Source organism: Chinchilla lanigera, unplaced genomic scaffold (genome assembly GCF_000276665.1).
Source record: "Chinchilla lanigera isolate Chin_1 unplaced genomic scaffold, ChiLan1.0 scaffold00009, whole genome shotgun sequence".
Classification (NCBI taxonomy): Eukaryota; Metazoa; Chordata; class Mammalia; order Rodentia; family Chinchillidae; genus Chinchilla; species Chinchilla lanigera.
In genome coordinates, this window is record NW_004955410.1 from 12,009,039 (window position 1) to 12,035,181 (window position 26,143).

At 40.5% G+C, this 26,143-nt stretch overlaps 1 protein-coding gene across 2 annotated transcripts in view; it reads left to right on the top strand.

Moving 5' to 3' along the window:
• Slc26a4 (solute carrier family 26 (anion exchanger), member 4) overlaps window positions 1-26,143 on the top strand; it is a 49,081-nt gene that overhangs the window by 972 nt on the left and 21,966 nt on the right. For both annotated transcript variants that reach the window (XM_005377285.2, XM_005377286.2), the window contains exons 2-10: window positions 64-221; window positions 2,295-2,434; window positions 9,395-9,505; window positions 11,067-11,263; window positions 11,873-12,037; window positions 18,611-18,763; window positions 18,975-19,057; window positions 22,324-22,471; window positions 24,023-24,136. In XM_005377285.2, coding sequence (XP_005377342.1) covers window positions 67-221; window positions 2,295-2,434; window positions 9,395-9,505; window positions 11,067-11,263; window positions 11,873-12,037; window positions 18,611-18,763; window positions 18,975-19,057; window positions 22,324-22,471; window positions 24,023-24,136 — 1,266 coding nt within the window. In that variant the 5' untranslated portion in view covers window positions 64-66. The remainder of the gene's footprint in view (window positions 1-63; window positions 222-2,294; window positions 2,435-9,394; window positions 9,506-11,066; window positions 11,264-11,872; window positions 12,038-18,610; window positions 18,764-18,974; window positions 19,058-22,323; window positions 22,472-24,022; window positions 24,137-26,143) is intronic.

Here is a 26,143-nt window from a genome sequence, read left to right on the forward strand (position 1 = left end):
GCCGCCGCAGGGGGCGCGCAGGTGCTCACGGCCCCGGCGTCGCCCTCCCCTCGCTCCTCGCAGGTCATGGCAGCAGCCGGCGCGGGGTCGGAGGCGCCGCTCCCCGAGCACAGCTACGCGGTGTCGCGGCCGGTGTACAACGAGCTCCTCTTCCAGCAGCGGCACGAGCGGCGCCTGCGGGAGCGCAAAACGCTGCGGGACAGCCTGGCCCGGAGCTGCAGGTAGCGCGGGCCGGGGCGAGAGGGGGCGCCGAGCCGCGCGGCCGAGACCCGCCGGGGCCGGGCGAGGCCCTCCGGTCTCCGGTCGGGACGCACGGCCACTCCGGTCCCGGACAGCGAGCCGTGGGGGAGAGCGGGCTCCGGAGCCCCGGCTCTGTTTCCTCTGCTGGCTGAAGCCCGGAGCGCAGTGGCTGTCTGTTGCCGTCTTCCAAAGGCCAGGCTGGGGCCAGGAGCGAGAAAAGGGCTCCTCTGAAGGATGACAGAGCCCGCTGCGGTGATGCCTGTAATCCTAGCGCCCTGGGACAAGAGGCAAGAGGGGCGCACGTTCGAGCCCAGTCTGAGCAATTTAGCAATTTAGGATGCCTTGTCTCAAAACTTAAGAACTACTGGAGATGTAGCTCCGTGCGAAGGCCTTGGGTTCAACCCCCAGTTCAGGGAAGGAGAGAAAATGATGACTAAACCCACCCCTTGGCCGGGAGTCCATGAAACTCTGGAGCCAACCAGCTGGAGATCCATTCAGAGCAAGCCCGGAGCCGGTGTGCTCCAGGTGCTGCGCCCCAGGCGACGAGACCCCCTAGGAAGGACCACCGCGTCTCTAAGCCCAAAGTGCCGCCCAGAACAGGTACGGCAACACAGGGAACTTAGAGGACAGTCAGCCAGTTGCCGGATGTTCTTTGTTTTTTTTTTAAACCTGTTAATTCCCAACATTTAAAGCATACAAAACAGAGTAGTATAAAGAACACTCCCTCAAGTTTTTACTCCTCAGGCAGTTCAACAGTAATCAACTCAGTTAATCGCCTTTCACCTGTCGCCACCCACCTGCCGCCTTCAGTATTATTTTGAAGCAAATCGCTTGTGCATCTTTTTGTCCGTTACTGTCCTCTCCTCATATCCAAAAGGGACCGGTTCTAGGACCCCCGCAGGTACCCAAGCCCAGGAAGTTCAAGTCGCTTTTATAAAATGGCTTAGAATTTGCATTTAATATGTGCATATCCTCCTGTATTGGCTTATTTATTTATTTACTTACTTAGTTAGTTAGTAGTACAAGGGATTGAACCCAAAGCTTTCACATCCGGGTATATCTCCAGCCCATTCATTCATTGCTTTGAGACAAGGTCTCACTAGATTGCTAAATTGCCCAGATGGGTCTTGAATTTGCAGTCCTCCTGCCTCAGCCTCTCAGAGTTCTGGCATTACATTTTTGTACCTCCACACCTGGCTTCCTCCTGTACAGTTTAAGCCATCTTTACATTACTTGTAGTACCTAATAAATACAGTGTAAGTGCTGTGTAAATAATTGTTATATTGTCTAGGAAATAAGGACAAGAAACAAATTTGTACATGTTCAGTATGGACACATTTTCCTGATTATTTATGACCTGTGGTTGGTTGGATACACAAACGCAAAGCTCCTAGATAAGGGCTGTGTATGCCTTTATGTGTAAGGACTCTTTTAAAAATACAACCACATTCTTCTATCCTCCTAAAAACAATTCCTTAATATCAAAAAGTGAATCATCATTAAAATTTCTAAATGTCTCATAAATGGCATAAGTTAAATAATGTCCACCTATTGTTGATATTTTTCTTTTATCTTTGGTTGTTGAATTTAAAATTGCTAAGTAGCAAAGCACAAGGTATACATTCATCGTGTTAAGATTTTTGTCAACACTGGCTCCTCCAAGCTTGTATTGCCAAAATATACACTGTGTTTATTTTTCTTTAAGAAGAATAAGGTGGTGCCCGGGTTAGAAGTCTGTAAATTAATCTCCACATAGAGACTCCACATTGATCATTCTCTGGCTGGACCAGAAAATGAGTTCTTGTGTAGGGATATTTTCTCTGAGGATTAAAAAGGTAGGCGAGGGGCGGGGACACTTAATCCTGTGTTTCCTAGTACAATGCATTTAAAAGGATAGATACAATTCTTTGCAAAAGCATTAGTATTTTCCATGACATTCTTATCCTTGTTCTAAATAATTATAAACATCAGCAGAGTTCAGTTCATAGCTTTGTGATCTACAATGGGTTATGACTACAATTAGGTTGGTACCCACTATTCTCATCTTTTGATAGTTGTTCAAGAAAGCGAGCCTTTGGTGTGGTGAAGAGTCTCCTGCCGGTGCTGGACTGGCTCCCCAAGTACCGAATCAAGGACTGGCTGCTCAGTGACATCATTTCCGGAGTTAGTACCGGGCTAGTGGGTACCCTGCAAGGTAAGGGTTTGGTGGACCGGCTCAGGTGATTGAGAGTTACAGTCTCCTGCAGCAGTTCCTAGTGCCTCCTCCTGCTACCATGGCTCTGTTCCAGTGCCTGCTCACCCTTCACAACTTTCATCTTCCCACTGGAGCCCCTTGGTGGAGGAGTACATTTCTTTTCTCCTCTTCTGTGGAGTTCTCTTGCTGGGAAATGCTGCTGCTTCTCTAACTGTGTGGCTCCAGCCTAGAGGCATATACCAAGCAGTGGCATCCTGAATTGATTGGCCATGATGCACAGTAAGAAATACATGCTTCATCATGATCTGTGTGCTCGTAGCTAAAGTTATCCTTACTACAAATCATGCATTCTGATTTTCTATTCTGTTTTGCTTTTATTTTATTTTATTTTTTTCAATTCTGGGGGTTGAACTGAACCCAGGGCCTCATGCATGCTAAGCAAACACTCTGCCACAGAGCTACATCTCAAGCCTTTTTAAAATTTTATCTTCAGGCAGAGTCTCACAAAGTTGCCCAGGCTGGCCTTGAACTTGTGACTCACCTGCTTCAGTCTCCCAAGTAACTGGCCTCTAAGGTGTGTCACTATGCATGGCTATTCAGCTTATATTTTTAAAAAATGATTATTTCAGGGGCTGGGGATATAGCTCAGCAACGTAGTAGCTGCCTGGCAAATGCAAGGTCCTGAGTTCAATTCTTGGTATACACACACACACACACACACACACACACACACACACAAACATACACATACAAATGATTATTTCAGGTTATTAAATTATTCACATTTTACACATTGATTTTGACCTGCAATGTGAAATTTGTTTAAGAGAAAGTGGAAAAAATAGCTAGACTATATATTAGTATTTTTTTTTTTGCCTCCTCTCTTATTCATCCTCTTACTTTAATCTTCTAAGAAAATATCCCAACATGGGTTTGTTTGGAAACTGGATTTATTCCATAATATTTCTGTGAGCATTTTAGAAATCTGTTACATAGCTGGTGTGTAGCAGGATGGCCATTCTCTTCTGTCCCTCATCCTCACTCTCTTGATTCTGCACTGAAACCCGCTCCCCTATTGCCCAAACTTTCTTCTATGGAAATAGAAGTCTTACTTATTTACTGCAATTTTATGGAGTACCTAGTATGTGCCAGATACTAGGTATACTGGCAGAATTACAATGCATCACCTACTGTCAAAAGCCTCATGGTCTGGTGGAGAAATAGATGCCCACAAAGGACGCCTGCGAAAGGAGTGGCAGTGAGTTGTGCTCAGCCCAGTCTTTGGGGACTGGGAAGGTTGTTGAGCTGTCAAAGCTGCTTCCCTGAAGGTTAAGTCTGAGTTTCCCAAGTGATGCGAGGCAGCGAGGGTGTGGATGTGTGCAGAAGATGACTTGAAAGCAGACTATCTCAGGAGTTAGTAATAAATGTTGAGCAATGTGGTGAGCTGAAATCTGGCTGGTGAGCTCAGAGCAGGCCAGGTGGCTTCCCACAGAGAACAAGGCTGTTCTGTGGCCCATAGGATGGTGCATGTTCTCAATCCTGAAGGCGCAGAACACAGCTACGCTCTCTGCATGTTCCTGGTTCACGTTTGGTAACCTAGCATAGAGATTGGCATACAGTCAATAGCTCCACGAATATTTAGCAAAGAGAACTGAAGGTATATGTGGAAAATTGTATTTCCAGCTCTGTCTCCCAGCTTTTCATAGACAAGTAGATTAGGATTAATTTTGCTTAGCGTGTATCCGATGCTATGCAAAGGGTTTTGGCCAGGCATTTCCTTTAATCTTCACATCATCCCTGTAAGGTAAGTTCTAGTATTCTCTTTCAATAGATTGGAAATCTATTAAATCTTGCCTAAGTCATGAAGCTCATAAGTGGTCAGGCTGGGATTTGAACCTAGAGTCTAATTCCTACGATCTTAATCTCTACATTGTATGTAGTTCCTTACTTTACAGCTATTATGTTGTTCCATACTATCTCTACAGTTATCTTTGTTTTTTTTTTTTTGGTTTTTTTTTTGGGTTTTTCTCTGGTACCGGGAACCGAACTCACGACCTTGCACTTGCCAGGCAGGTGCTTTGCCGCTAAGCTAAATCCCCAGCCCTTCTATAGTTATCTTTGAATGGTGAATTTCTGGGAGGTTAATCCAGCTCACTCATACATTTGTTTATCATTTGTTTGTGTCATAAATATTTATAGATAATTTTGTGTGCTAGGTATTTAGCCATGGTGATTTAGAGACTTACTACCTGGGACAGGTATAGTATTGAGCTCATGTAGCTCATTTCTAGTGGTAGAGGTAGGAATTAAATAAGTATGTACATAGAAAAATGGTTGTAGATTGTGATATTCATGGCAGTAGGTTAAATATACCATTGTGGGGATTAATTTGGGGAGAAGGTCCGTTTAGATACAAGAGTCAAGGAAGGCTGTGCTGAGGAGGTGAAATTTAGACAGAGTGATGAGACAGTCATGTAATGAGCAGAAAGAAGAGTGGGCCAGGTAAAGGTGCAGCGGCCCTGGGGACAAGAAGTGCATAGCACTTTCCAGGGAGGAGCAGGAAGAATTCTGGTGGGTGTGGAGCACAGGGGGAGGGCAGGTAAGGAAGAGATAAGGTTAGGCAAGGCTGGTTTGTTCAGGTGAAGTAAAGGAGGCACTCCCTCTGTGGGAGCCTCTAGGCGTCTCCCTCCCTCACCTGAAACCCAGCCCTGAGGACAGTGTGGAGCAGATCAGGCAGGACATGCAGAGATCTGCAGGATTTGCAGTATATTTTGCAGGGAGAATCACCAATAGATTCTGATGCTGCGAATGAAAATCACAGACAACTCTAAGGTTGCTGGCTTGTGCAACTGGGTAGAAGATGACGTCATGTACTACAGAGGCCAAGACCGGCTGCCAAAGGGATTTGGGATGGAAAATTGGGGTTTCCCTTTGGACGTGTGAGGTTTAAGGTGTATGTGAGACATTTAAGTGGAACTCCCAAGCGGAGACGTTGGAGCCACTACTCTTGAGAAGGTCAAGCAGAGCAGGCAGGGCCCAGTGTTGAGGTGATGTTTAAGGGAATGGGATGCTAGGCAGGAGGGGCAGATGGGGAAGGCAAGAAGGCTGGTGCACTTGAGCAGAGAAATGAGGAGCCTCAGAAATTGGGCTCAGGAAGTTGGAGAAAAAGAACAATGAGAGAAATGAGGGAAATGAAGCAAGGAGAGCAGTGCACAAGAAAAACAGAGGGTAGACAATGTAAAGGAACATAGACTATAATTAAGAAACTTTGCTGTGACTTGCTGTGACTTGGAAGGATAAAGGATGAAGGTGGACTGATGGAGGATTTCTTTTTCTTTTAACTGGAGCTGCTTGAGCATGTTGTGAACTGGTAGGAATGACTTAGCAGAAAGAGAGTTGTGGTCCAAGAGGCAGAGGAGAGAAACTTCTAGAAGCAAAATCAAGAAAAGAGTCAGGCTCGGAGGGGTTCCAGGACAGAAGTGGAAGGATTACTCCTTAAAGACAAGAAAGAGAAGGGGCTGGGGATTTAGCTCAGCGGCGCAGCGCCTGCCTGGCAAGTGTGATGTTGTGAGTTCAATTCCCGGTACGGGGGGGGGGCGGGAGAGGAGGGACAAGAAAGAGATTCCCTCCGTTTTCAGGGGAAGACGGACAGCTCAAATGGTGTAGATGCAGAGGCTTGGGCTTTTGGGGCTGGGAATTTAGCTCAGCGGCAAAGCGCCTGCCTGGCAAGCGCAAGGTCGTGAGTTCAGTTCCCGGTACCGGAGAAAAACCAAAACAACCAAAAAAAAAAAAAAAAAAAAAAAAAAGAGGCTTGGGCTTTTGATAAAAAGCCACCTGGGAACACATCTCATGGATTCTGTTTTCAGTGAAGTTTAAGAACTGCCTCTTGACTTGGAGTTGGTAGAGAAGAGGATGGGCAGTTTGAGGAGATAAGGGGAGGTCTGAATAGCTGTGTGAGAGAGAAGAGAAGCACACCCCCTGGGGAAATCTGACAGGCTCACCAGGCAGTACTGAGGACCTGCATGAGCCTCGAGATCACCAATGTTACAGCAGACCTGTAAGTCCGAGGCTAGTGCCTCCGGTCCAGTTTGTTCAGCTCCTTGGAGGCCGTCATGGAAAGGTGGATGTTTGTGCTCTGCCAGGTTGGAGTTTGAGTTTGGCCACAGAAAAGGAAGGAAGGAATGAAGCAAGGAGGAAGAGAGGCAGGGAAAAAAGGAAAGAGTGAGACAGAGACAGAGAGAGACAGAGACAGACTGGGAGAGGGCCAGAATCAAGACAGTATTTGTGAAATTCCATAGACTTCATGGTGCATTTTCAGGGCTGATGAGCTCCGTGACCTAATCACAAACTCACTGGAGATGACAGGCTCAGGTTTCCAGGAAGCCAGAGTTTCTAAGGAAAATGGGGTCTTTTAAAAATTTTTGTTATAAAAAATGCCTATTAGGGCAACAAAAGGTCCATGTAACCCTTCTAGTTCCCTCTTTACTCACAGATAATGTGAAGCCAGTCATCTACTAACTCTGACATGTATTTACTTATTTATGTAATACACAGTAGAAATTTATTTCTCATAGTTCTTGAGGATAAGAAGTCCCGAAGACGTAGGTTCTGGTGAGGGCCCATCTTCTCGCTGTGTCCTCGCTCGGTGAGGCTTGGCCTGGTGGATGTTTTCAGACGTCTGGTAGCACCTGCTTTATCAGTGCATGGCCTATCCTAAACCTGACGGACACCAACACTGAGAAGCCACAATTTAAGTCAGTGGTTTGCGTTTCTTTACAAGCTGTGATTTCAAAATAGTCATATCAAGTTCCTTTATAATAAAGATTATTATAACACATGTAAATAGCAGTTGTCGCTAAATAGTCCACATGAAATCTGAAAACGTCTCCATCTTCCAGGCACGTGAAGGACTGCAGGGCCCTGTTGTGGGAAATGGGAGTTTGGGAAGGACTTGAAAAGTGTCCGTAGGAAACAGGCTGTGCTTTTATTCGCTGCTCCTTCTTTTCTTGTTTTCCCTTTGTGGAATCAGCATTTTGTTCTATCCCATGTTTCTGGGACTACTGATTATTGCAATTCCTTGCTGTAATTTGAATATTAAAACAATTGGACCTATGCTGCATATTATCTAGAATGCAAATTCTATCGGGGAAGAGACTTTAACAGTACCTGACACATGGTTGGTGCAAAATCAATAGATTTTTGAATGAATGAATGTTCATTGTAAAAACTAGGAAACACATATAAGGAACATGAGAAAAATACCTTCTCTACAAACTAGAAATCTCCTCTGATTTTACCATATAATCCATTCATATTTTAGTAAATATCCTACTATATACATAGATGCAGATCTATATAAGAGAATACAAAGTGTCTGGGAATAAATTCAGGATTGTGGAGGCAGAGGGAGGGAAGAGAGGAGAAAGGAGAAAGAATACAGAGAATTTCAACTGCACTGATGATAAGTTCTTAAGCTGGATTGTGGGTACATGGGTGTTCACTCTATTATTCATTGTCTTTTTGGGCATCTGAATTACTTCATATTATGTTAAAAATCTTCCCAAATTTTTAAATGTGTACGGCACACACGTTTAGAAAAATGGGAACATGAATACTGATTACGTTTTAATCTTTATAGTTTTACTTTAAAAGATTTTACTTCACCTCTGTCCATGTTACTGTCACATTAATTGCATTTCACAGAATTACATAAACCAAGAAAAATCAGCAGCATAGAGTTACAAGGTATGACATATAATTTAGCCAACTACTTCCTTATTTGAGGATATTCATTCAAGAAATAATTTTGAATGCCTGTAGGCCAAGTCATTGGGTTACCATTGTTAAAGATTGTTTTAAATATAGTCCTTTATTAATGACACAAGTGTTAAAAGGCTTGATTTTCTCTCACTGAGAATGAAGTGTGAGGAAGTAAGATGGGCTAAGACGTGTTGACCACCTAAGTATTTAACCAAAGCAAAAAAAATGTCATTATCCCCTCCCAGCACCTATGTATGAGTAGACCAAAATGCTGATTGCTTTGAACCTGACATTCGGGGCCCAGAGGATGCCAGGGTAGCCCACTGGCAGAACTGGTTTCCACCAGGGCAGAGAGTTATCTTGCCTGCTGCTAAGTACATTTGTCATATTTTTTCTTGCTGTGTACTAGCTTCTCTTCCTCAACAGGAAAGGTGAAAGAGCAAGTGCAAAAATGACTTAGAGTCTCAGAACACAAAAGAACACTGCATTCAGACCAAACTCTGCATGTACAAATCTGGTCTGAGCTTTTGGACTGAATTGACTAAGTTTCTAATCAACTACTGGCTTGATTGTTTTAATCGCTGATGTAATCAGTTGACGACTAGTTTACTGATCAATGTAGGCAACAGACAGCCACGCAATCTATATCCCAATTGACTTAGTTGTAGTCTTCACACTAGCATAGCTACCATCTATATGTAAGATAAGGAAATCAATCAATTCAAACTGATATGTGGAATCCACAAACCAAGAGTATTCAAGAGAAGTTTTTTCTTTTTTTTTCTTTTAAAGAAAAAAAAAAAACTAACAAAACAACAATGAAGACAAAACCAAAACCAACAAAACTAAAAAGCCGGGTGCACGCCTGTAATTCCAGCACTCGGGAGGCTGAGGCAGGAGGATTGTTGCAAGTTCAAGACCAGCCTGGGCTACAAAGTGAGCTCAAGGCCAGCCTGAACTGCATAGCAAGACCCTGTCTCAAAAAGACAAAAAAAAAAAAAAAAAAAAAAAAAAAAAAAAAAAAAAAAAAAAAAAAAAATGATAAGAATTAATGATGGTTGCTACATTACATACTGTTATCTTCAATGAAGCTGCTCAGTCCCCCAGATGTAAGAATGGACTGAGAAGGTTTTTCTTTGCGCAGTATAAATAAAACAAAGCTTTTGTTTGTGATCCTAATCATTTTTTATGTACTTTCAGGAATGGCATATGCTCTATTAGCTGCAGTTCCTGTTCAATATGGTCTCTACTCTGCCTTTTTTCCTATCCTGACATATTTTATCTTTGGAACATCAAGGCACATCTCAGTTGGTAATTATAAGCATATTTTACTATTCTATTTGCTCATGTTGAAAGTGTTTGGCTACATTATGTATAGCATGCCTCCATTGCTTTATTGATGTTTTCCAGGCAAATCAGGCTGCAGCTTTGTCTACTTTTCCTATTTAGTGACAGTAGTTAGCTTTGTATAGGTCTTTGCTTTAATGAAGAGAACAAACCTGAAAGACTACAAAATAAAGCTTACCTTCAGATTTTAGCATAAGTGATTTTTAAAAACCTAATAAACTTGATTCCATATTAGAAAGTGTTCTTTTCCAAAATAGAAAGTGACAGAAAAAAATCTTCACAAGGTCTTTTGATGCACCATTTTACTAGATTAATTTAGCATTTACTGGATTATGTTCATCAAATACATAGTCATTAGTTCACTGAGTAGATCTTTGTGTGTGTGTGTGTGTGTGTGTGTGTGCATGCACTCATGTGTGTCACTAGAGATCAAACCCATGTGTGCTCTACCACTGAGCTGCATCCTCAACCCTTTTTATTTTTATTTTTAGACAAAGTCTTGCTAAGTTGTTCAGGCTGGCCTTGAATTTGTACTCCTGCCCCCTCAAAAGTAACTGGGATTTATACCTATGTGTCACTGTGCCTAGCTAAGGGTATATACTTAATCACTCATATTTGAAGACTGGCAAAATCTTGCCAAAACCATTTAGAAACCAAGTGTAGCCTCTTGGCATGGCTCAAAAGCTCGGTTTTCCTACCATTCCTAAATTTTAAGTCCTCTTTTGCTAAAGGTGCTAGTGAATGAATATTTTAATGCTATTTTGTGCCAATTTGACATTTGTATCAGAGGTAATTTTGTTTCTACATCCATTTATCAACTACACATGTCTATCTGGATGACCTTAAAACAAATACAATCATCCACTCTATCCTTAGTCGTGTCCCCCTGCCTCACTTTATCTCTTCCAGTATCTAGCTCTCAGCCTTGCTTGTAGGAAATCAGAAAGGGGCTATTGAAAGAAAGAACTTCTTAATCTTGGAGAGCAATCAATATCAAATTCCTGACTAGGCGAGAAAAATAGTAGCTGATTTTTCTCTTTGGTGTTCTCCACATTGAGACATTTCAGGTTAGTAGGACTAAGTCTTCCTAACCATAAACCCTTCCATGGTCAAAGTATAGTAGGATCAGCAGCAGCAGCAGCAGCAGCAACGGCGGCGGCATCCGCAGCCGCGGCAGCAGTAGAAACATCAGTAGCAGACAGAGCAGTTGCTGGAAGACATTAGAACTTTCAAAAGCATAGATCTTACAGATTGGCCTTTGACATGAAATAATCATTTTCCTTTCGAAGAAACAAAGAGAAATTGCGCACTCCCTTTGTTAACTTGGACCCATGAAGGTACTTAGACGCAGAGAACAGGATATTAGGTGCTCCAGGGAATGAATGAGATTATATGGAATAAAAACGTACATGCTGTCTCTGCCAGGAAACCTCTGAAGACAACTCCCACCCCTACTTCCACCCCTCTTGCACATGGGAGTCACACAGAAAGTAGAAATAATTGATGCACTGATTTTTTTCCTCAGGACCTTTCCCTGTGGTCAGTTTAATGGTGGGATCTGTTGTTCTAAGCATGGCGCCTGATGAACACTTTGTCACTCCCAGCAGTAACGGAAGTGCACCGAATACAACCATGGTAGATACCATCATAAACACCGAGGCCAGAGATGCAGAAAGAGTATTAATTGCAAGCACTCTTACTCTTTTGGTTGGAATTATACAGGTAATAGACTTACACTAAAATATAGATAGGTGTGATTTTTATTTGAAATAATTAATTTAAAACACATGGACTTGAAAAAAAAAACACATGGACTTGGAAGTTTACATAAATGCAAAACAAGTTAATTTCCTGAACTCCAATTATTTTCTAACTTAGATTATTTTAGATCAGATACTAAAAAGAGGGTCAGGGATGTAGTTCAGTAGCACGAGCTTCTGCCTGGTAGGTGCAAGGTCCTGAGTTCGATTCCTAGTACCAAAAAAAAAAGATACTAAAAAGAGTCTGCAAGATCTCACACATCTAGGTTCACTTATCAAAGAAGTCAGAGAGAGAAAGGAGAAAAAAGACAGATGAACATGAATGATTCAATTGAGGATGAAAGCAGGGAAGTCACAGAAATAAGCGACATTATTTTTGCTTTTGAATTTTAAAGTGGTGGAAAGGAGAGAAGAAGCAGAATATGAAGAAATACAGATTTTTCAAGTATTTTTGTGCTGCAAACCAGTCGTTAGTGCTTTAACTGGTATTAAGCTTAATTCATCAACATAACCAGAGTTAGCTTTTCTCTCATGCAAAAATTTAGTTTTTTTCCCCTCCTCCTTATCCTAGCTTGTGTTTGGAAGTCTGCAGATTGGATTCATAGTAAGGTACTTGGCAGATCCTCTGGTTGGTGGATTCACAACAGCTGCTGCCTTCCAAGTGCTGGTGTCACAGCTAAAGATCGTCCTCAACGTTTCTACCAAAAACTACAATGGAGTCCTCTCCATTATCTATGTAAGTGTTGCTTCTTATTCCAGAGCTGGGGCGGTGTTCTTTCTCTCTTAAGCTTGTGCCTGGTGAGTCTATGTTCCCCAGGCACACTTTGGGAGCCAGTGAAAACATTTTTCTCTGAAAGAAGCAGTAGAATCAGGAGTAACATGGAAGAAGGCAGATTTTGCAAATCATTGTCCTCAGCTGGTCAAAGTGGTTTCAGAAATGTTACTGCACTTAAAAAATGAATAAAAACAAAGTGATGTAATGGAGTAAAGGTAGGTCTAGGATGCAACAGACATGACCTTAGTCTTGGCTTTGTCTCTGATCAGCTAAATGACCTTGGATACACTGTGTAGGGTAGTGGCTGGAATTTCAGCTTTAGAGTTCGGTGGACCTGGATTGAAATTCTGATTGTACTATATCCTAGCTGTTGGAGCAAATCACCATGCCTCAGTTTCCCGCTCTGCAGAATAGGGTTGCTAATAGCAACTACTTCAACAATCACTGGATTGTTAAACAAGAACAGATGAGAACTGTTTGTCCAGGGGCTGGCACATAGCAAGTACTAAAAAAGTTATTATTCTGAAGTTATTATTTTAGGCCTTCTTTTCTTTCTTTTTTGTTTATAAAAAGAAATACTTGGGCATGTATTTCTCAAGCCCTTTCTAATTAAAAGGGTCCATAAAATGTATAATGTACACATCTCTGCAATTATAAATGATGAGGAACATTAGATTCAGAGATGATTCAACATGCAGAAGAGATGCAAAAGAAGGCCATAGAACACACTAATTCGATTCAAAGGAGTTCTTGGATCTAAATATGTCCTAGATGAAGTGTGTTACTGACTCCTGAAAAATGGTGATAATAGTAACATGATGTCGCTTTAGCTTAGGGGGAATGATGCTTAAAAGAATAAGACACTCGCTGGGCATGGTAGCACACAACTGCAAACCCAGCACTCAGGAGGATGAGGCAGAAGGATCACTTTGAGTTCAAAGCCAGCCTGGGCTCCATAGTAAGTTCAAGGCCAGTTTGAACTACATAGTGAGACCCTGTCTCAAAAACAAACATACAATACACCAACATTAAGAATGGAGCTTGAGCCCTTTAATTACTCACCTATTAGCTTCTAAAACAATGGAAGGCCATGCATACATAGCAAAGAGTGCAACTGTCAGAAATTTGCTGTTTCTTCATGGTGGCATAAGTCCACATTACTCCATCCATTCAATAAAAATCGCTGTGTGCCTACTACAGGCCAGGTACTGCTGGAAGCAATGGAAATAGATGAGGAGAGTAACATAGCGATTAAGATATGGACTGATTTTTGACTTCAACAGATTTGATTTAGTCTTGGTTCCACCACCTACTACCTTGTGACCTTGGGCATGTTGCAGCAAGTATCCCTAAGCCCTTGTGTCCTCAGCTATAAAATAGGATTAGTAATTGCAGCTACTTTTTGGAGTTGTGAGGACTAAAAAGAGAAAACTTATGTCAATCACTAAGCACAATTGATGGCACATGGTAAGAACTCGGTTTACTGCTATTATTTTTATTACCATGCGTGTAGCTCTCATGAGCTTCCTATTTACTTCCCAGAGACCCAGAACACATTACACAGGCATTTTTTGATTCAACATTATTTCAGTCATTATTGCTTTTCTCTCTTACCAACTCCTCAGTTCTTTTCGAGAGCTTCAGACTTCCTTATGCTGACAGGAGTAGTCAGTTTTGTAGCCCCTGACACATCTTGCTTTTACTTGCATTCATACCTTCTCCATGAACTGTCCATTTATTCTTTCATTTTTATTCACTCAGTTCACCTAGTTAATAAATACTTATTGAAGAGCTACTCATGTGCCAGCACTGTTTTCTCCCTGTTCAACCCCCTCATCACATTCCTAAGTGTGCTCTCCTCCTTGTGCAAACATTGCTAGGCCTGCAGCTACTCAGATCATAGGAGGTCTGGACCAATACTTGTCTGGGACACTAGCTATTGCTGGACCTCCGCAGAACAGGGAAAATAGTTCTTCTGGTCTGCTCAGACTGTGTTTAAGAAGAAATGTGCTGCAAATGATTCAGATTTGACAGGCACAGAAGAGACCAAGAACCACCAGATCGAGTGCTTTCTAAACCAATCATTATGTGATTTATTTCCTGTTGAATACTATTCTTCAGGTCTCCATCTACCCTGTGCCATCAGCTTTTTTAGTGCACTTAATTTTCTTAGAGAGGTTTTAGGCTCATGGAAAAATTGGGCAGAAAGTACAGGTTCCCATGCCTACTGTCTCCACCCCAAGCTTCCGTCACTATCAATAACTTGTACTGCAAGAGTGGTACATTTGTTTTCATGATGAACCTACTCTCCTAGAATTTTGGAAGGAATTCCTCACAAGCCAGCCAAGTTCTATAAAGGTATTTCAATTATCTCTGAGTGGTAGTAAATATAAATTTCCTGTTCTGAAAAGAAAGAATGGGCTGTTCTATAAATGATTGCATAAGGGTTGGAAGGGCCAGTTGATCCCGGAAAGAGTTTTGTGTATGGCATTACTGTTATGATCATTAATGAAAGAATCCTTCAATAAATGAGATCAGTGGTGAACTCCTCCAAGAAAGATTGTAAACTATTTTGTCTGGAATGTAGTTAATTTATTACAACATCGTTTATAACTTAGAACATTATTTTTGTTTTATGGCTGTACTTTGGTTCGTCCTAACCCATTCCTCCAAAGAGGTACAGATGAATGGAAGTAATGAATACAAAGTATTGCAGGAGAAACTACAGTATTAAGCATGAAAGAAAGAAAACTTTAATTCACAAATGCCAGAGGGGCTGGGGATATAGCTCAGTGGCACAAGCGCTTGCCTGGCAAGCTCAAAGTCTTGCGTTTGATTCCCAGTACCAAAACAAACAAACAAACAAACAAACAAACAAAAATCTGACAAATAAACAAATGCCAGAGATGCTGGGTTTAATATACAGAAGAAAGAATGACAGCATATTGGCAGCAACTTAAAATTAGTACTGTAATACTCTGGATGCTACCATGTAGTACTCAATTATTTAAACAAATGCCACAATTCTCTTAAGAGAGATTGTTTTCCTGCAGTTCACTTCAGTGGTTTGTCTCAATAGACAAAGGGGGCCCTATTTTCTTGGCTTCTAAACTGATGCAGCCTGCTCCATTTCTTCCCCAAAGGAGCAAAAAGACTGCACTAAAAAGTTCTGCCCAAAAGTGAGCATTTTGAAGCTTAGCTTGGTCAGCCTTATAGCTCTGAACTTAGTTTGATATGTTAAATTTACACCAGTTTAAGAAAATACCACATTAAGAGGTGAGATATATATATATATAATATATATTTGTTTGTTATCTTTGTGGAGACAAGATAAACTAAAATAAATTCAGCTCCAAAAGCTAACCAGTAAATTTCCTCGTATATGAGGTATGCTTGAAATATCCAATGAATGTTTAAATTTTAAAAAAATTACAGTAAAGGGCATGTTGGCATTAATCCCGGGCAAAATATTGCCACTCATGTTGAACACTATCCCATCATTCTTGCCACTTTCTAAAGCATTCTGGAAGTCTTCTTTTACAAGTGTCACTAGTTGTGTTACTGTGGCTGCCTCGATGTCCAGAACTGATTTAAAACTTTTACCTTTCATGGTCATTTTGACTTTGGGGAAGAGCCAGAAGTCACATGGTGCCAGATCCAGTGAATGAGGTGGGTGAGGACACACCACAGTGTGTTCATGAGGCTGCCCCTAGGTTGGATGGACTCAGCAGCAGCATTCACTGTATTTTCGGTCATGTCTCCTAAAGATATTCATGAAAAAGGACTTGCAGAACTGCTTCAGAAAGCCCCAAGAATGATGGGATAAGTATGTTTAAAGTGAGGGAGGGGGTATTTTGAGGGGAGTTAGTGGCGATATGTCATTATTGTAAACATTTTTAATTTAAACATTTACCATATGTTTTGATCACACTTTGTACAATACTGGGCACAATTTTTTCTTTATGGCATCATATACCTAGGTAACACTGGACAGAAATAATTACCTAAGACATAGATATATGATAAAGCAACTACAGTAAAAGGTAAATATTTGAGTTCAGATAATGGTATAGTGAAGTTTATTGCACAATTCTTTAAACTTTGCTGTATGCTTGAAAATGGCTATAATAAAATACTAGAGAAAAAAAAGAACAGTTATCTAAATAAAATGATGGTGAAAAAAAAAAAAAATGATGGTGAAATTCTCCCAACATAATAGAAAATACAATAAAGTATTATTCATTACTTGAAAACCTCATTATCATGAATGGAACTATGTTTAAAATACTAAACTGTAATACAGAATCATGTTATTCATATTTTACTATTTTGATAGTAAATTAAGTTGGAGTTACTGTTTATTGTATTCTTAGAGTCTTATCTTTGAGTACTACATATTTCAGTTTATATAATTGTTTTATTTCTACATACATTAAACCTTCTACATAGAACTTTCATAAGAAACCCCGTGATTATTCTGTATATAGATAACTGACACATATACCCATATGCATTGCTTAATGCAACTGTGTAGCATAAACTGGTATTTTTGCAGCTTTTAATTCAAAAGTCTAAGGGACTCTCATGGATTAAATGGGAATCGTGTAGTGATTTATGTAAAGTGAAATTTTTTTATGATTGGAATTACCCCTAATGTCTTTTTAAAGTTTTTGATAGTTTTTTTTCCATATCGAGCCAGAAAGTAACCCTTTAATTAATCAAAATATTATATGTAGCTCATAAATAAATGAGGGTCCTCCTTAGAAAAATTGATTACATAAAGGGACCCAAAGCAATGGCAACCTTCAGCCTCTGAGGTAGGTAGTAGGATTGTGTGCTCAAGTGTTAGATGACCTAAATTCTGCTATTGTGTCTTTTTTTTTCTTTTTTTTTTTCCCGGTACCAGGAATCGAACTCACGACCTTACCAGGCAGGTGCTGTGCTGCTGAGCTAAATCTCCAGCCCCCTATTGTGTCTTCTTGTGGCAGTTTTCTCATTTTCTTTTACACCTGGCCATCACCTTTTTTCTCTTGTTCCTGTCAGTGTATCTGCATCTAACAGCTGTCAGTGACTGGAAAACAGACAAAGTTAACTTGTTAGTATTGGGTATAAAGTAAGAGAAAAACTACACTTTGAGTGAAAGTGCAAGAGGCTCCCTACAAATGAAATGTTCAAGCACTTGGGGGGATTCATTGTGCTTGCACAGTATCCCCCCATTTGCTTACTTCTGAATATGTTCAGAGAATTAAGGTTGCCAAGAAATGACTTCTAGATTATTTAATGCTCATTATACAGTTGTTACCAGATTGTCACTATAATTATGTTAAGGATTTTACTTATTGTTAAAAATAAATTTGATACATATTATAAACTGTAAGATGCTTCATTCCTTTATGCTTTTTAAGAAAAGCAATCTTCACTAGGAGATCACTTATCTCAAAGACCTGCAGTCCACCTTCTTCAGTTGTGACTTTACAGGACAGAGGTTAAAACTGTACTATATCAACGATTAGTGTTCTTCCCTAGGATTTCCCCCTTGCCAGTGTCTTTGATGAACACCCTTTGTTCCTGGAAATATCATATTTACAAAACAAAACCAGCTCCTCTTGAGCTGGCTTCTTTGCCCACTTGGAAAGAATTACTTTTAGTTATTATGTTAGTCCAAATTAATTTAAAGATTTGTATTTGGCCTAGTTGTCAATTTAATAGTTTTTCTTTGCCACAAAGAATGGATCAGTGCCCTTCTATCTATATTATCTACATATGAAATATTTGATGAGTTCTTATCTTACATGTATCATTCAGATACAGGGAAGAACATTAGTTAAGATGGTGGCTAATCCAGCCCAAAAAAACAATGAAAACCTTTCGGTTTGTCAGGTTTTAGTTTCAACAACACCCTACCGAAATGGTGAAAGGCCATTTTTTTGTTTTGTTTTGTTTTTTGTTTTTTTCCTGTACTGAGAATTGAACTCATGACCTTGCACTTGCCAGGCAGGCGCTGTGCCGCTGAGGTAAATCCCCAGCCCCTGAAAGGCCATTTTAATAGCATCTATGAAAGCCATTTTAAGATATTAATTTCTAGCTAATGATATAGCTCAATGGTGTAGTGCCTGTCTGGTAAGTACAAGGTCCTGAATTCTATTCCTGGTACCACACCCCACTCCATAAGAAAATGAAAAAAGATATAAGCTTTTAAAGCTTTTATGCAAGTACAAGACAACATATTATGCCTTCTTTCTTTGAAAAGCTCTTCATTTTTGTTATAAAAATACAGAAAAGCAAATCAGCCATAGTTTTATCTCTCCATGTAAACCATCAGTAGTGGCTTTGTATACATATTATACAGTGCAGGGACTACAAATGCTTAATAGTCTCTGCATTAACCAACACATTTTTATGATTTGACATTAAACTCTTACATGTTGTTTGATGTGGATATGATTTTTCATATGGAAGGATTCATGGAAGAATTGACTTTGTGTGCTCAGGTCTGTACAACAGGAAGTATGTAAAATTATTTTTTCTTTACAGACCCTGATTGAGATTTTCCAAAACATTGGTAATACCAATCTTGCAGATTTCATTGCTGGATTACTTACCATCATCATCTGTATGGCAGTTAAGGAATTAAATGATCGATTTAAACACAAAATCCCAATCCCTATTCCTATAGAAGTAATTGTGGTAAGTAAAGTACATAGTTGGACAATTCAGCATTAATAAGGTTGACAAGCAGGAATTATTAAAAGCGGTGGAGTTTGGGTTGGGGAGTGTAGCTCCACTGTAGAGTGCTTGCCTAGCATGCATGAGGCCCTAGTTTAATCCCCAACACTATAAAACAAAACACCAAAAAACCCCAGTGGAGTTTGTTTTACATATTCTTTATTTTATTCAGACAATAATTGCCACTGCCATTTCATATGGAGCCAACTTGGAAAAAAAGTATAATGCTGGTATTGTTAAATCCATCCCAAGCGGGTGAGTATGTCGTTCCTTTTAAGTAATACTGATATATTAAGCCAGTCCTTTCTACTTAATGAAATCTTTTATTATAAGCTTCACTTCACCAGTAGTCTCATTTGCACGTGATCTTAAATGCCCATTTGTGCAAAGCATCATACAAAGAGTATATGTGCAGAGAAAGTTCAAGCCATTTGTTTAAAAGCAGCTCCTATGAGCTCTGTTTCCTTCATTTTCTCAAAATGTGGCAGGACGTGTACATTTAACACCAGACTACTAATTTAAACTCAAATGGATAATTATAATATAACATATGCTGCTGTGATTAGTAACTCTTTTTGCACTGTGAACAATCTGCTTAAGAAAGCAGAGGCAGCTGGCCTAAATTCTTCATCTTTTAGATAAGATAATAATTATGTCTTTTGTACCTATGTGCATTTGCGTTATCTCCAATTTGAGGTTTTTATATACTTAGTAGTTTTTGGATGACAAAAAACCAAGGTCCCATCTCTGTCAGTCTAGCTGTGTGACCCGAGGGGAGTTCTCCAATAGGACAGAGGTAATTCAGCAGCCAAAACATCAATTCAAGCTTGTGAACTGGCAGGAAGAGCCCTCATAAAGTGTGCAGAATGGGCGAAGTGCCTTACATTATAATGTCATCATACGGGGTTAAAAAGGAAGTTCACTTGTAAGATTAACTGATTTCATTTATGGTGAGACTTGCTGTTAACCAGTGTACTAGATTTCCCTCCCTCATACCAGCAGAGGGGCTGGTACTGGTCTTTGGGTTTTCATGTTCTTAATAGAAATTCCTCAGGCACTTCATTCCTAGTGCTCATCACATAGGACACCAACTATCTTCCATTTGATCAACCTTACAATTCTAGTATCAGTTCCAAAACATTTGAAAAATGATAACTGGCTGCATGGTTCTTAAGTTACATACTACCGTTTCCCAAGCTTATTTTTTTGCAAGAATTTTGAGACCTGTTTTAAAACAGTTTCCAGATCCCACCCCACATCTATTCAGTCATGCTTTCCAGGGGACGGGCCTGGGGGTTATTTTCAAAAGCACTTTAAGTAATTCTTCTGATCAAGTCAATTTGAAAAACTCCACATTACAGTATCAACCTTGTGGTCGTAAATTATAAATCTGGGAGGAATTTAAAGATAAAAGATACAATATGACTACTTGAATGTTTTTACCATAACAATTGAGTAGTTATAAACAATTACATAAAAATATATTTCAGAGATCCCTTTTGTTAGGCTTCTTAATACAGATGGAGTTATAGGTGGCCCGCAGCACTTAGCCATGAATCCACATTCTATTCATTATTTTGGGGAACTCACTTCTGCTGCCCTAAATTGACTGGCCTAGCCCTCTCCTCCTAAGTATGGGTCTCTAACCTCTCACTTTCAGGTTTAATGATGTTGAATCCTCTGACAGATCACTTGGTCACCTCAATCAGCTGCTTAACCTGCCTGACCTTGAGCACCATAAGCTCCTCCACAAGAGCTGGGACCTGTTTTGTATTGCTCAGCTCTGTCCCCCTAGCCTAGTATCTACCTCATAGTGAGGCTCCCAGAAAATATTTGTTGAAGGGGTAAAAGCCTGTGTCATTATAAACAAGCCACAAAAAAGGCCTTTGTTATCTGATCTCACTTGGTGGCACAGAAACAACTCTAATGATATTAGCAGACCTGAGAAGGAAAGGGTGGTGTGGACAGATTGCAAGACAGCAAGGCAATACCTTGAGAGGAAGAGGAACAAAGAGAGGCAGTGATATTGCACCTTTTGATCCAACCTACTTTGCTCCTACAGTCAGGCTGCTGTTAGAAGCTTCCTTTCATCCTTTTCAAGATCAGGACTGTATGTTAGGATTGCCTAGTCCCCAGTAACAGTGTTCCTCTGGACAGCCAAAAACTGTTACTCCATGTTCTTCTTTCTACTTCCTCCCTGGAAAAATGCGCAGTCTCTTTCTATTCTACTGGGCACTAGTATTCACTCACCCGGGGAGCCCTCATTCTCTCACCAGTAGTAGCCTCTAATAGAGCCAGTCACAACCTGCCCTTCTCCTTATGCAACTGATCCTTATCCTGCAGTTCTTAATGTGTCAAGTCTTCACTCAGCACTGGCTTCTGTTTCACTCTTCTGTTATCATGTTTTTTTGTGTTCATGTGCATGCATCTGGTTTTTTTTTTTGGGGGGGGCGGGTACAGGGAATCGAACTCAGTACTTCTGCTGAGCTATATCCCCAGCCTGCACACATCTGTTTTAACCCATAACAAGAAGACTGTTCTGTCCTCTAAATTTTAGTCCCTGTACTTTCTCCTGCCTCATTCCTTAGCACACTGGTAATGGGTCCTCTGCTTGCAATGCCAGATATCCTCTTTGTTGCTGTGTTTCCTGCCACTGCTTTTAAGTCATGGGCTTTGCAGTTGTATTTTGAAAATGTGATACAGAGAAGGATGTAGGGCAGATGGGTATCAACACAATCAGAGGTTTTTCTTGGATGCTTTTTAAAGGCTCTTCTTGTTTGTTGGTTTGTCTGAGACAGGTGTCACTATGCAGTTCAGGCTGGCCTTGAACCCACGATGTAGTTCAGGCAGGCCCCGAACTCATGGTGATCCTTCTGCTTCAGCCTTCCAGGTGCTGGGATTACAGGTGTGTGCCTGACTTATTTCTTTGATAGTTTTCAGAGAAGCTTTGGTTTTGTCAAACAATAATTATTTGACCGTACAATCATCAGGATATTTTAGTCAGTGTGGAGCACTCTGCTAATGCAACAAATGTAATCTCTTTTAGCCTCAAGAAGATTTTACATGTCATGGCTCTTGACAACTTTCCACTGAGCTCTTTTAGCATTATTATGTGGTCTCTGTGTCTTTAACAGAATGGACATGCTTTTATACAAAGTAAACCTCATACAATGGCTACGTTATCTTTTAAGTTCACATTAGAATGAAACTCTGTAAGGAGCCACCCTAGTGTGTGAAGTGGCATGGATGGAGTTGTACGGCTTTAAAGAATCAGTAACAATAGATTTATTCACATCAGAGATATCACTAACTTCTAATGAAAAAGCATCAGAGCAGATGCTATCATTCAGGGCCCTGACATACTTTTCGTTCTCTTGAATCATGTTCGTTTATGTCTCACACGAGGCTGAGGGGATATAGCATTTGGTGATGTGGGGAAAGAAGAATCAAATCAGTATTTGATTCTTCACAGTATTTTTCATTTAAAAACTCACAGTATTTTTCATTTAAAAACTCACTAGGTTTTTGCCTCCTGTACTTCCACCTGTGACTAAGTTTTCCGAGATGCTGACCGCATCGTTTTCCATTGCTGTGGTGGCTTATGCTATTGCAGTGTCTGTGGGGAAAGTGTATGCCACCAAACATGATTACACCATTGATGGGAACCAGGTATGGTCATCCATCTGCTGAACTGGTTTATAGGGATGAAAACATGAAAAAATAAATAAATAAATGGGAAAAATTTGGGGTGTCACCTAAAGAAAAGTTTGGTTTGTTCTACCAGTCCTTAGTTGGTTTTCTTCTTGTGCTTGCTAATTAGAAATTATTTTGAAATATTCACACTGTCACTTTGCTTCTTAAGAAATAAATTGAAATAATCCGAGTTTTAAGTACAGCTAATTCAGTCAGGGTATAAACAGTATTCAAAGTTAACATATTAGGTCAGAATAGGAATTGTTCAGGTAACTCAGCATCTCATGGTAATTTTTTAAATGACAGCTGTAATATGACAAAACAGTGCAACAGATATTAATAGTAGCTGTCACCACTTTATACTTAGACAGTTAACTGCAATTTATTTATATGAGTAATTTTTGTAGGCATATGATACATTGGCAGGTGAGGCACTTTTACACTGCTTGGAAATCTGCAAGTCTGTTACTGTATGATTGTGAGAACAGCACAGCAATGACCACAGCCAAAGGACTAGCAATCACACAGTGTAAGGGGCTGGGGATTTAGCTCAATGGCAAAAGCACCTGCCTGGCAAGCGCAAGGTCGTGAGTTCGGTTCCCGGTACCGGAGAAAAACCAAAAACAAAAACAAAAACAAAAAATCACACAGTGTAAAAGCTTAGCTAGTTGTAATGTACTTCATAGCAAATACTGAACCACAGAAAAATGTTTCATGTGAGACCTGCAGATATACCACTCACCAGGCAGTGAAAAAGCATTTTTTTTTTTACATATATATAACACATCTTAACTCTTTTTATTTCTCATTCCCCTCACCTCTTTATTTCTAGGTCCCCTTCCCATTTGCCAAAGATCGATCTCCCTATTTTCTATTATCTATCTTTTATTTTTGCTCTTTAAATTATTTATACTTCAGGTTTCTCATATAGGTGAAACCGTGTGATATTGAAGCTCATGTGCCTGATTTATTTCACTTCACCTTATGGTCTGTAAGATGCAAATGACTCACACTTATCTTTCTTTATGGCAGAGTAGGGCTGAGTTTGTGTATAAATGCCACATTTTCTTTATTTATTCATCTATTCACGGACATATAGGCCACTTTCAAGGTTTAGCTATTATGAAATGTGTTGCTATTAACATGGGTATGCATGTATCACTGTAATATGATGTCTTTAACTCTTTTGGGAAGGTACCTAGAAGGGGGAATAGTCAGGTCCAATGGGATTTTAGTTTTTTGAGGAATCTCCATGGGAAAAAAAAAACATTTTAACAAAGGATCTTGAGATATTGTTTCTTGTCAACCTTAAAAACAACTGACAGCAGTGAGGTCTCTCTTAGGTTCTATGAAGCCCAAACTCCTGACGTTTTATAAGATCCCCAGGTACTTTTTATAGTAAAAATTAAGTTGGACTATCAGGCAGGGAGAGTTTGGAAGTTTTCTTTAACCTGCTTCTTTAAACACTGGTGAGAGACTTGCAAAGATTCTATTTGGAGCATTATGGTCACCCAGTCTCTCCCCTAGGAATTCATTGCCTTTGGGATCAGCAACATCTTTTCTGGATTCTTCTCTTGTTTTGTGGCCACCACTGCCCTTTCCCGCACAGCTGTCCAGGAGAGCACCGGGGGCAAGACACAGGTATGGAACAACAGCTGGGTACCATTAAACCCGGGATGGTGGCTCAGGAAGTCTTGCACAAGATCTGAGCAAGACGATAAACCTGTGAGAAGAGAGAAGCATTATGCTTCCTCATCTCACCCAATGTGGGCCCTATTCATCTCTTTGACTCATCCCTTTATCAGAAACCTCTTAAAAAACAACATTTATGATTTCCTGAGGTGGCATTTCTCAAATCTTTTTGGGTCACTGCTCATTGACAAATAACTCCTTACCTCCTAGGAACAATCAGAGCGGTCAAGGCAACAGTAAAGATGAAGATGTTGATTTTATGTTTGTTACCTGGGGGAGAAGATTGCAAGGGCCTAGTAACAGTGCCTGGAGGTTTTGTGAGTTCTTATATTTTCAGGAAAGTGAGAAGTTTATTCATATTTTCTTTACAAGAATTAGGAACTTTCAGGGCTGGGGATTTAGCTCAGCGGCACAGCACCTGCCTGGCAAGCGCAAGGTCATGAGTTCAATTCCCGGTACTGGAAAAACAAACAAACAAACAAAGAATTAGGAACTTTCTCCAGAGGCCTTTGGTCCCATAGAACAGCAGTTTACTAGCCAAGTTTTGTTGAGATTGTTGCAGCATTTGGGCACGTCTAACCTGAGTAAGCTTTTTGTTTTTGTTTTTGTTTTTTGTTTTTTTTTCAGGTACCAGGAATCCAACTCACGACCTGGAGCTTGCCAGGCAGGTGCTGTACCATTGAGCTAAATCCCCAGCCCCTAGTTTTTTTGTTTTTGAAGTTCTGAATGTGTGCTGAATCTTGTTCAAATGTGGTTTTTGGTTATTCCTTTACAAGGTGACCAAAAAACCAGCATCCCAGCCAATCTCTGGCATAATCCCTTGTTTTGTTGGCCAGAAAGCCCAGAAATGGCTCTCCTTGCCTGCTTTTCCAGCTAGACACAGAATCAGATATACCAAACACGTGTCTTTAGGCTAGCGACAGACTCAGGACTTGTGTTCTTCATGTGCCTCCTGGGTTTTTCCCTCTCAACACAGAAACAAATATTACTTAGGTGTAAAAGGTGCATTGGGACTGTAAAGGAGAACTACAAATGCCAACTAAATAGTGTGAACAAGCAGTCTTCACATAGGGTTTCATAAAGCCAGAGACACAAACAACTGAGAAAGACAATAACAGAAAATGAATGACTCTAGTGGTGGCTTGGCCAGGGAGAGAGAGAGATTAAATTGTCCCCATGGTACACTCATGTTCCTACCCTATTTATAATGGGTCTTGTAACATATTTGGAAGAACTGATCTCTTCTAATTGCCTGGCTCCTTTGAAACAAAAGTTTAATATTAATTCTCATAATTGTTCTTAAAAGTTTTTTTGGTGGGGAAGCACACATTTCTAGCGCCAAGGGAGCAGGTAAAACAATACAGTCCACTCCAGGAGACATAGCGATCTGTTGTTACAGGAAGGAGCTCAGCACTGATTTCCAAAGCTGGCCCCATTTCAGGCCGCAGCTTTCAGTCGCAGCAGTTCTTGTTGCTGGTGTTGGCAGTGACAGGGCACAGCTCCTAAGTGGGTACAGGAAGTCCCTCCTGAACTGCTGATGTCTGTTTTTGTGCTCTTACCTCTGGACCCAAATAAGCTGGCTGCTCCAGTAAGAACACCCGTATAAAGTGGCCTGTTTGGCAGAGGTTCGGGGGATAATGGCGCTCTGGTAAGCTAACACCCTCCGCCACACACTGGTGTGTATTATGTTTAGGAATGAGGGAGGACAGGATTTCAGCACTGAAGAAAGGAGCTAGTGCAGAAATGGCTTGATCTTTAATTACTGAAATGCAACTAAGTTCTGGGGTTAAAAGTCCAAGCACTGAACTGAAATCCAGGAACTTATGACCAATCAATTGGTGGGTCTTTTTGCTCTCTCTTTCTCTCCCCTCCTTTCTTCTTTTCTTTTTTCTTTTGTTTCCCCTCTCCTCCTCTTCTACCACCTCCTTTTTTCCTTCCTTCTTTCTTCCCTTCCTT